General features: G+C 46.0%; 1 protein-coding gene across 4 annotated transcripts in view; it reads left to right on the plus strand.

The window, feature by feature from the left end:
* The window catches only part of ppargc1a (peroxisome proliferator-activated receptor gamma, coactivator 1 alpha), a 310,846-nt gene extending 300,009 nt beyond the window's left edge, over positions 1-10,837 (plus strand). For all 4 annotated transcript variants that reach the window (XM_082527603.1, XM_082527604.1, XM_082527605.1 and 1 more), the window contains exons 8-13: positions 1,284-2,508; positions 4,188-4,280; positions 5,178-5,298; positions 7,068-7,189; positions 7,529-7,680; positions 9,656-10,837. In XM_082527603.1, coding sequence (XP_082383729.1) covers positions 1,284-2,508; positions 4,188-4,280; positions 5,178-5,298; positions 7,068-7,189; positions 7,529-7,680; positions 9,656-9,759 — 1,817 coding nt within the window. In that variant the 3' untranslated portion in view covers positions 9,760-10,837. The remainder of the gene's footprint in view (positions 1-1,283; positions 2,509-4,187; positions 4,281-5,177; positions 5,299-7,067; positions 7,190-7,528; positions 7,681-9,655) is intronic.
* Positions 10,838-11,353: the final 516 nt, after the last annotated feature.

Below are 11,353 nucleotides of genomic sequence, written 5' to 3' on the forward strand. Positions count from 1 at the left end.
TAGGATGATAAGCTGGTGAATCAGGCCTTCCAAACACAGCCGAAACATGCACATTTATGTTTTGCGATCCCACACGCTCGTTGCCAGGCTGTCTTTCCGGTGCACATCCTAACACGGGATTTGATACTAATAGCTGTCATTTGGTGCAATTCGCCAGCAAAGGAAGAATGATCTGCATTATAAGAATGGCAAAGAAGAGGGGAGAGCGTAGGTGTTTCAAAGTGCCTGAGTTTGACTCCAGTGAGAGTCTGTTAGCGATGAGTGTGCCTGCGTGTGTGGGCACATTTGTTCTGCGGAAGATAAAAACAGGAAAAGATGCAGGGAGACAGAGCCGGAGAAGGAGAGATTGATCTGGTGGAAGGTGGCAGACGGGAAGAGAGAACAGGGCGGAACGGCAGACTCGAACTAAAGCGAAAAGGGGGCGATCGACGAGGAAGAGGAGGAAAGGGGAGAACGAGAGTAATGGTGTCGGCTGTTTGTGTGAGTGCATTAACAATGCTATAAAGTGGGCTCATCTCAGGACTTCCCATATAACTGCCATCTGTCTGGTTGTAAATCTGTGAGGGAGAGGGAAGCAAGAGGAGGCGGGGGGCACATCCAATAGGGACATGCCATCTGAAAGGAATGTTAACCTATTCCCAGTGCTTCCAGTGATCCACCACCAGGCTTGCTAAGGCAACATTAAGAGCGGTGACATCCAGTTCTCTTCTTACAGAAAATGTGGATGGTGCTGGCTAATCTTTAAACATGCACTGCGTCACACACACAATTGTTCTTTGAGACTACACACACACACATGCAAAAGGGTCTTGGCGCGGGACGGCGACCAATTCATCGGAATGAAACCAGACGTTTCTATGAAGCGGGCAGGGATATGATACATTCACTTTAATTTTTTTCCTGCCTGCTATCAGATGCATTACGTTTGTCCTTTCCGGGGTTATATTTTTTTCTTTTTTCTTTTTCCACGAAAAGGGATCTTTTCAAGGTCAGCGAGGTAGAGAATGGCAAGTCATCCGTATTACAGTGCAGCCATATCAAGTTACACCAAGCATTACATTAATCTGTCAAGATTGCAATAAAATAGGATTAGGCCGAGGGAAAGTGAATATTTTAATCAGCCATGTATCTGTGTCCACTGTCCATAAACTGACCCGGGAGTTTATAGAGGAGTGTGGGCGAGGAGGCAGAGGAGGGAGGGGCTAGGTGGGGAGGTTTGCGTTATGATTCCATTTTCATTTTACTGTTCCCAACCCAACCTGTGTCTCTTCCTCCCCTCGCAGGTTTGACACCACCTACCACGCCCCCACACAAAGCCAGTCAAGAGAATCCTTTCAAAGCATCTCTCAAAACCAAGTTGTCTTCATGTTCCTCCTCGGCCTTGGCATGCAAAAGAGCCAGGCTGAGTGAGTTGGGCCCCGGCGCTCTGGCCCCGGCCCCAGGTGCCTCAGGCAGGGGCCCCACCAGGAAGGGTCCTGAACAGACTGAGCTTTACGCCCAACTGAGCAAAGCAACCACCACCCTCCCTTACTCCGTCACTCAACACGCAGTGGGGGGCGGCCTTGAGGAGTATCGCAGCACCGGCAACACTAAGCGGGCAACGCCCCGTAACTACAGCGACCATGACTATTGCCAGGCAACAGCTGGTAATAAGAAGGATGGGGGCTCAGCCACTGTTACCACAACCACAGCTGTGAAAATGACATTCACCTCAGGTGCCACTGATGCTCCAGTGCCTGCTGAAGGCAAAGTGGAGAGCAGGCATGTGGAATTTAAGGATTCAGCCATGCCACCGTCATCTTCATCATTTCCTCCATCATCAGCTTCACCTGGTTTTTTGGCTAAACAGCAGAATTTTGGGTCTGTGGATGGAGAGGCGGGCCAGGTTCGGGGGTTAGGGGAGCACGCCCTCACACAAACCGCTCAGATCCCCTCACAAGAGGCCACTATTGACAGGGACCAACACAATCTTTGCGCCACCAGCCGAAAGCTCCTGTGCGACCAGGAAATCCGAGCAGAACTTAACAAGCACTTTGGCTACCCTTTGCAAGCCCTCTACAGCCCGGGTAGCCAGGAGAAAGAATCAAGCAGCAAAACGAACAATGCTACAGCTCCTCAGTCCCTCGAGGGGGGAGAGAATGACTGCTACCCCCAGAGGCTGCCTGCCTCCAGCTACCTTCACCCGGGGTTTCTGGCCTTTCACGACGAACTAGAGCTGGACGAGAGCCGTGAAAGTCGATTCCTCTTTCCATGGGAGGGCACCCCTCTGGATCTACTCTTTGACTGCGCCCCCTGCTCTCCCTCTTCTTCCCCACCATCCAGCTGCTCCCCTTCACGAGGCTCTGTCTCTCCACCTTCCTCCCTGCTCCTGTCACCCAGCAGACCTTCCTGCTGGGCCGGCAGCGGGTCCCGCTCTCGTTCCCGTTCCCAGTCTGGGTCCCGCAGCTCCTCTTCACGATACCGCAGGCGCTCTCTCTCCAGCTCACCCGACAGACGCCCGTCCTCCTGGTAAGTTATCGGTCTCTTCCCCAGACTCCCCCTTCTCCCTTTTTTGTTCTTTCACTTGGCTGCTCCACCTCAAAGTTATGCAGTTTAAACAGGACTCATAGCAAGCAGGAAACCACTTCTCAGAAATGTTTACACCACCTTGTATGCCCATTTTTAAAACAACATGGTCACGCCCTTCAACTCTCCCTTTCTGCATGTGATTTTGACTCATAATATTTAAAAAACTGCCTCTGATAGACCGTGACCTGGCCTTTTTAGGATGTTTCTTCACCTCCTGCTATTCTGTGATGGAATAGATTCTAACCATATTGCAGTTGTTACACGACTCAGATGATGCCTTTATGCCAGGTGACACTTAGATCTGAGCTGACAATGGGGGAAAAAGATTAGTTGAATGGTCCCCCCCTAAACTAACAGACAAAGGACAAAAGAGAAAAAAAACAGAACATGAAAGGTGCCAGAGGCACTGGACTTTTGAACAGTGTGAGTTTTCATCTCTAGGCAGGGAGTTTTATTTGAGTGTCTTTCTAACACCCTCACCCACCCACCCCTTCTCACTCACTCCCTTGCATGCTCCCGTTTTTTGTTTGATGCTCGGGCTATTGTTTTAAGCGGCAGCTGTTGTTTTTACTGAGTGGCAAACCCTCGTCTTTTACATCCCCAGAGATGAAAGCGAGAACCAGTCTGTGGGAATATAGTCTCCAAACCCCTCTCTAAAAAAGACTCCTATCATCATAGCTTTCTGGGAGAACTACATTTCCCATGCTTCCCTTTGATCAGAGCCGAGGGGGATTCTGGTTGGGTTCTTTTGGTGAAAGAACAGAGGCAAACTGGAGTAACCGAGAGGGATGTGAATAAATTCAGTTTGTCAGGAGCGGCTCATTGAGTGACTCCCAGTGTACGACTCCACCGCTGTGACTCAGTTTGTTTGCATGATTACTGAAAGGTCAGTTTACTCCGCGGAGCCAATAGAATCACTTTATTCTATTCGGGCCCTTGTTCTTCGCTCTCGCTCACAAATTATACAGTAATAGTCTCAAGGCGTTGCATCAAAATCTGACACTGACAAGCTTTCTGAAAACGCTGCATAGGGATTGGAGTTTGAACGTGACAGAGCAGTAAGCTTGTTATAGCTCCACGCAGGAGAAGATAAACAGAATTTCAGGGAAATAATTCTCTAAATCCCTCCTCACTGTTTTAAGATTTCGCAGCATAAGATCCTTGATCTTTCCAAACTGGCATTCCTTTGCTTCACTGAGCTTCCCAAACTTCTCTCCTTCCATTATTCAGGTCTTCCTTCTTCAGCAGCACTTAAATATTTAAGCATCAGAAGCTCGAGCAGTGTAGGGGAACTAGCTCTACAGTGAGGCCACTAAGGCCATAAGTATTGACCACGTCTTCATACAACATAGATAGCACGTGCACGTATGCTAGCGCAGATGCGTATAAAAATCCTGCAGCAAATCAAGCACATTTTCCGAGGGTTGTGTTAGGTCAGCACAAGGAGAGGAGACGATGCTCTTTAATGCAGACTAATGGGCCCTGTGCATATCTAAGAGGTTAATTTAGTTCTTAAAGCCAAAAGCAAATTAACCAAATGTCACACGTTTGCAACAGTATGAACGCGTTTCCTTTGTTTTTGCAAAAAAAGTGACTTTTAACTTTATTTTTCCCTTCAGGTCTCGTCACAGCACAGATTTGAATGCTTTTCGTTCCAGGAATCACAAGAGCCCCCACCCCCAGCCTCGATCTCCTCTGAGCCGCAGGCCAAGGTGATTGTTTTAAATGAATCATTTAACCTTCAATTTGTCATGTGCTTAAAACTTTTAGTTACACGCTTCGGGTCACGACAAATGTTTGGTTTTTCTGTGTGTTTTTTCTTCTTAAGATTTCTTAATGGCGTGCATGAAAGCACAGCACCACTTTTTGCTGTCACCGCTCAGAAATCCTTTGAGTTCTTTGTGAATGCCTTTCCACATCCTGTCCCAACGGGTTGGGGGATGGGGGGGTGACAAACATGCAGGGAAAATATGTTTAATTGATCGTGTTTTATTAGACGACTGACAAAAGAATCACACTGATGCGCGTTCGTGCCGCACCCGTGAGCTGACGCTCCCAGCTGTATAATGCCACTTATTCAACTTACTGCCTCTGTAGTTTTGCATGAGCCACTGCAGAGGGGACCATTTCATATGCAGAGATGTACTCGCGCTGTGCTGAAACAGAGACAGAGAGACAGACTGACACCATCCCAGTGCTCCGAGCTGATTTGGCACCCACGCGCCTAATGACACCCGACAAGCCCAAGAGTCGCTCATCAGTCGAAAACTTAACGGACATGTCTCGTACTGTTCCAGGCTGGGGGAGAAAGTTGCACTTTCCTTCTTGATGAAGCCCTAACTAAGCAGAAAGTAATGACATGTGAAGTTGTGCTGACAGTTGCAGCTGCTCAGCTCCCCGACTGCGCTGCTCGCCGGCACTCCCGCGGGCCTCACTCGCGGGCTTCGCAATCGTGGCGGTGGCAAAAAAGACATCTTATTAACGTGTCCGTCTCCTTCTCTTTGCAGCCCTCGCGGCAAATATTGGTGATTGTTCTTCATAAGCATCAACGGGAAGGGCGAATTTAGAGGATGAGGGAGTGATCTCGCAATATGTCCTCGTCTCCACAGGTATGACAGCTACGAGGAGTACCAGCACGAGAGGCTGAAGAGGGAGGAGTACCGCCGGGACTACGAGAAGCAGGAGTTCGAGAGGGCCGAGCAGCGAGAGAGACAAAGGCAGAAAGCTATTGTGAGTCAGCTGACACAACTACCATCACATTCCCTCTGTAGCTTTTTTTTTGAGGGGGAAAGGGGTGGGGGTGGGGTTTGATGCTTGACTTTGGGTCTTCCTGCAACAAAGCTGATAAAAGACCACATGTAATCACTGCTGTGGCACAACGCACAAAAACCTCCCACAGACATGCACAGATTACTTGGGATGACACAGCCCTCCAGCCCGGTGCCATGTGCCACAGTGTGTCTCTCTCCCTGTGTGTGTGCGTGCTGAAAGAATACATACAAAGTGAGTTCCTGAATGATTCAGGCGACAGGCCCTTCCTCTTTATCTCTGGGTTGTGTATTTTTAACGTCTCCCGTCTGGAAACACTGTCGACTCTTATTAATCACACCACAGGGGCAAAAATGTTAAAATAGATGAAAACTAAGAGAGCAAAAAAAAAAAAAAAAAGGAGAGGATCTTTAATTTTAAATAAAAAGAAGGAAATAGCCACTAATTCCACTCCAATCTCTTCTTTTTCCTGTATCTACTTTAAAGAAAAATCATGCAGATTCAGTGAACATCACGTTTCTCCACCCTTATCTCCGCTCTCCTTGTCTCAGTGTGAAATTACTCGGGTTTCCAGCGGGATGGCGCTGCTACCACCCGTTGATAAAGCACACGTTAGGTGGCGCAGTAATTCGAACGATCTCGGCGATGGAGAGACGAAAGATTCCCAGCGGTAAAGCTCGAGCTGTCAAAGGGACGGGCACGCCAAGGCCGCCTTGTTTATCAGCCGTCAGCAACTACGCTCTACATTTTTAGCCTCCAAACAGTGTGCAACATTAAAGAGGGGACCAAGCACAGGACAGCCGCACGTGGTTAATCTTTACTTGCTTTCCTCAGCTGCAGCTCAAATGAGCAAAGGTGAACTTTGAGTTTAGCGCCAGGCATCCGATTTCCATACGTGTCACTACTGCCCCGAAGACAGCTTTCAGAATTCCAACAGGCCTCAATGGACTTGCCCAGTAATGGCAAGTAAATGAATGAATAAATAAATAATACCAGTCATACACGATAGCCTCGGGCCTCAACTGTATTATATGATTAGCAGCTGCAATTAAAATACTCAAAAGCCAGCCTGGCGCAGTTTGTTCCTGAATTATTCCACTATGACCCTCACGTCCTCTGAGGTTCAGGGAGCAGGTTTTTTTTTTTTGCCCCGAGGCGCTCTGCTGCTGCTCTTTATGCTTCCTCTCTCTTGGATATGAATAACCTTACAATATTAACAGGCCTCTCATTTAGGGAACATCGCCAAGTTTGCTGTGTATTGTGAGTTGGACTCCCGAAAGCTGGAAAGAAAAACAGAAAGAAAGAAGCAGGCTTCTGTGATATATAGCTGAGTCACTCCCACTGCTTTATTTTTAGACTTCACAAAAAGGAAGAAGCAGCCCCAAACTTGAGACATGGCATCATTTGATAAAAATCGCTCTGCCTCTGCTTGATGAGTTGCAGAGAGAAAGAGGAATTGTAGTGCCAAGGCAGATTGAAGGCGCTTCCAAACTGCAACTCAATCAGATAAGAGGAAGCAGGCTGAACCAATCACAGAGGGAACACAACAGACAGATGGAAAAGAGGGACAAAAACAGGGGGGGCCCCCCAAAGTCGCCGGCAGTATCCACAGGAGTGATCAAGACCAATTCATTAGGTGCTCGGTGAAGAAAGGAGAAGGGGGAAAGGAAAAACAAGACTCCCCCTTTTAATCTCTTTCCCTCTGCGCTGTCTGTCCTCTTAACGAGCAGGAGGAGAGACGAGTGGTGTACGTGGGGCGACTGAGGTCCGACTGCACCCGGACGGAGCTGAAGCGCCGCTTTGAACTCTTCGGTGAAATAGAGGAATGCGCAGTGAATTTGAGGGACGATGGGTAAGGCCTCAGGATGTTCTGTCTTTGTGTGCATCTGTGTCCTATCTTGGCTTTAGTGTTGTTTTAGCACACTGTGGGGGGTGGGGGGGGGGGGTCTACTGTAACTGCTGAACTTACAGCAGAGGCCGGTGACAAATACAGAGCTTTTGCAATCTGAGAGCGTCTCCCGATTCATCTGCATTTAGGCCCGTGGAGCCTGAAAGACGCACCTTTATTGATTGTCTTTTGCATATAAATAGAACGATGGTCATGACCGACAAGGCCCCCACCCCCACCCTTGTTGAGTCATTGTTGCCCCACAGCAACACTCTGACGTGTTTATTTTCTATTCCTGACCAGGGACAATTTTGGCTTCATCATGTACCGCTACACTTGTGACGCCTTTGCCGCCCTTGAGAATGGACACACCTTACGCAGGTCAAACGAGCCCCAGTTCGAGCTGTGCTTCGGCGGACAAAAGCAGTTCTGCAAATCACATTACACAGACTTGGGTGAGTGCAGCTTTGTTGTTCTTTCCATCAGCCCCCTGCGGTCGTGCTGTACATTTGCATGCACGCAAGACTGTCAGCGGGACGTGGGGAGGGAAGGCGAATAAGCCTTGAGTGACGCTTCCAGATCAAAACGTACCCATCTCGGCGCTGATAGCAATTCCTACAGCCCAGAATGTGTCCGGCCGGGCGTTCCCGCCTCGAGATTGCAAAGAGAGTTCATGCCGACGAGTAGCCTCGGTATCTGAAGCAAAACGAGGCAGACTCCATTACTCATGTGGACGCGAGATGCTTGCTTTTACTTTGTTGAGCTTAAAAGCAGATCTTGTGTGTTTTCACGTATGTGTGGGAATCTCATTAATAAGACAAGTCAGGGCTAGATGAAATTAGTAGGAGCGAGATGTTGTAGAAGAATGACAAGAAAAAAAGACAAAGAAGAAGAAAGTGGGAGCAAGGTGAAATCCCACAACCTCCCCACCCCCTCCACTCCCTTTAAAGTCCATCTGCTGCCAGCTGTTGTGGTGCTGAAACGAGGTAGATCCTTGATGTGGCACTTAGGGGCCAATAATTTACATTGGGGGGAGGGGCCGCCTCAGCAGCTCTCTGCCTACCTACCAGCTACTTCTGTCTGCGCTTATCTGCTGCCTTTGCTGAGAGTGTGGAGGATGTAGCTGCAGTACAGCAGAACTCATTCAACATAAGTTATTCCTCAGAGTAAACATGCTTAGCTTCTATACTGGCCCGACACGTGAATCTCAATCAGAAACCCGAACCGCAGTGACGCATTTGATAAATAATGCAAGCTTATCTGTGAAATCGAGGCTTTTTTCTTCTTCTTCTGGTGTGATGCCCCGCTTCTGACATGTGGAAAAAGGAAAGAAATGCACTTTGATAAAAGGTGGTGACAATTGAGAAGCGAAGCAGTGTTGGGACTTAAGTAGCATGTGCCCCATTATTTTAAGTACTGCACAAACACAAAAGATCATCTGCTCCACTCGGAGACAACATGAAAGATGAGTATTGACTGCTCTGGAAGCAATATGTGAGGTCAGAAATGTAAAATGCGACGCTACGAGAGGGTCAGCGGGTCATTTTAAGAGAAAAAGAGCAATTTTCCCATTAAATGAGGCGGTTACTCTACTTCTTCAAAGCACGCTCTTGAAGCCGTTAGCCTTTTAAAAGAGTGCATGGCACACAGAGAAACAGTTGCTAATCCTGAAGCCTTGAGGTTAGACATTATACTGAGATTGACTAATCAGCCTGCTGGAATGGAAAGGCCTTCATTCGACAACCTCTTTGTCAGGAATGGGCTATTTTGGTCAGCCCCCATTTTGATAGCACGAGATAAGAGATTGAGAGGAAGGGAGAATCTTTTAATAGCGAGGTATCCAAACCTCTTCCCATCTTCTCGTCTTTTTTTTTTCTTTTCAGAGACACTGTCCATTAGTTTTAAGTAGAGCAGCGGGGTATTTTTCATCCCTCAAGGTGTGCAGCGTGACACAATCCAGCCCTTGGCCATTGCATTAGATCAAACCGGCGTCTCCCAGCTGCCACGGTCATTCCCATTTCTCAAAGCACTAGGTGTGTGCTGCCGAGTCCTTTGGGGGGGCCCCATTTGTGAAGCTGTCTGTTGGCACAGATAAGATGCTCTTTATGTATTATCAGGTTGATCGAGAAAAACAGGAGCTATGAGAGATGGACGGACACATCTGCTGTCTTTGTGTAAAAAATATAGAAAAGCAGAGCATTCTGTCCTTGCGCCGTGATTCCTATTGGTCTGTTGCTAAAACGCAGGAAGCATAGAAACTATCGGTTTAACTTTAGAGCCGCACGTGACCGTAAGTGCAGAATATTCCCAGAGCCCTCACCGCAAACACTTCTGAGAACACAAAGGTGAACCCTGTTGTTTTATGTGCGACTTCTAAGAAATGCAGCTCCGCCTCACGCTAAACGCACAACCTTGTTGCTCCATTTCCAGACTCCCATTCAGACGACTTCGATCCAGCCTCCACAAAAAGCAAGTACGACTCCATGGATTTTGACAGTTTGCTGAGGGAGGCCCAGCACAGCCTGAGAAGGTAACCTGTTCAGTGGCACCTGCTGTCTGTCACAAAGAGGGACTTCTGATACCTCACGGTGGTTTCTCGCTCCTTTGATGACGAGACTACCAGAAGTTTTACACTCTGTCAAAGAGTATATAAGAATAAGTCTATAGACCTATATCAATATAAATGAATATATCAAAAATAAAGTTTACATGAACATAGCTGCTGAAGAGCTGGGAAGAGACATTGCGTTCTGGGAAGCCAGTGAACCCTCAGAATCTGCACGGGTTTGGTGCACTCTACTGCTGAAAGAAGAAAAAGAACTTTATTTTTTCTTTCTTTCTTTTTTGTTTTTCTTTCTTTTTTTGTTTTTTTGTTGTTGTTGTTGTTGTTGTTGCTCCAAGCACTACAAGACCCACAATTCTTTTGGGGTGAGGAAGTGAAAACACGCAGCTTGTTTGGCCAGATTTGTTTTTTTCTTGTTGTTGTTGTTGACCTTTTTTTTTTTTGTTTTCTTCTTTGTTTGTTTATTCTTTCCTTTTTTTTTTCCCTTTTGCAATCTGGTGTTTGGATCCGGTGTTACATCGCAAACAAAGAGTTTGGTGAAATTCTCAAGGTAACATCATTGTCTACATTTAACGGAGAATTGTAGCTGTGTATTTACAAATACTATAAAAAAAAAGGAATATTTTTATTTTATGTAAATATCAAAGTTCTTTATTTGTTACAGCTATGCACTGTAAAACGCAGCCTTTTTTAAAAATGCGGAGAACATTTCTTAATTCAGAATGTCGATCTGTAGTGATTACAATACTGTAAAAACATTATTGTACACCTACATGATGTGTAGAAGACATGACATGATTGTAGAAAAAAACAGAAGAAGAAGAAGAAAAAAAAGATGTGTCCGAATGCTCAGTTTTGGGGGAGCACGTGAACATGTGTCTTCTTTTTTTTTAAGTTATTTTTTTGTGGGAGAAAAAAAAACAGTCAACCATGTGTAGTTTATGTCTGTTTTTAAAGTTTCTCAATCGGTGTTTTTTGCTTATACAGCCACTGTAAAATGCATTTTTAACGTCTTTTTCATGATTGCAAAGAACGTTAGCCCATTTTTTAACCCAATTGTTTCATATTATATATATATATATATATATATATATATATATATATATATATATATATATATATATATATATATAGAATGTGGCTTTGCATGGTCCTTGTTTGATTACCTTCAAAGAGAGAGAAAGCTGTATTCACATCTTTTCAATCAGTGTAAACACATATTTATCTATTTATTTTAATATTTGAATCAGAAAAAAAAATATTTATGGACTCCTCACTGAACGTGGTGTACCTCATGAAATTTATTTGCTATTTATGTTATGTCCTTTGATTTGTGTTATTTAACTCGCAATCACTAGACAGGGTGTACAATAAATGGTTTGGTGGGGATAATATTACCTTCTATGCCTTTCCGAAACAATCAAAACATTCAGCTAATCAGTCCAGCGGTCAGCCTCTCCCCTAACAGTCACATCTGCAGCGCATAAATCTTTTTGGGTTTATTTCTTTTTCTTCCGTTTGTTTCTTTTCCTCCCGTACAAACACAGAACATGAAGCAATAAAAT

This window comes from Aulonocara stuartgranti, assembly GCF_965226115.1.
Source record: "Aulonocara stuartgranti genome assembly, chromosome: 3".
NCBI lineage: Eukaryota > Metazoa > Chordata > Actinopteri > Cichliformes > Cichlidae > Aulonocara > Aulonocara stuartgranti.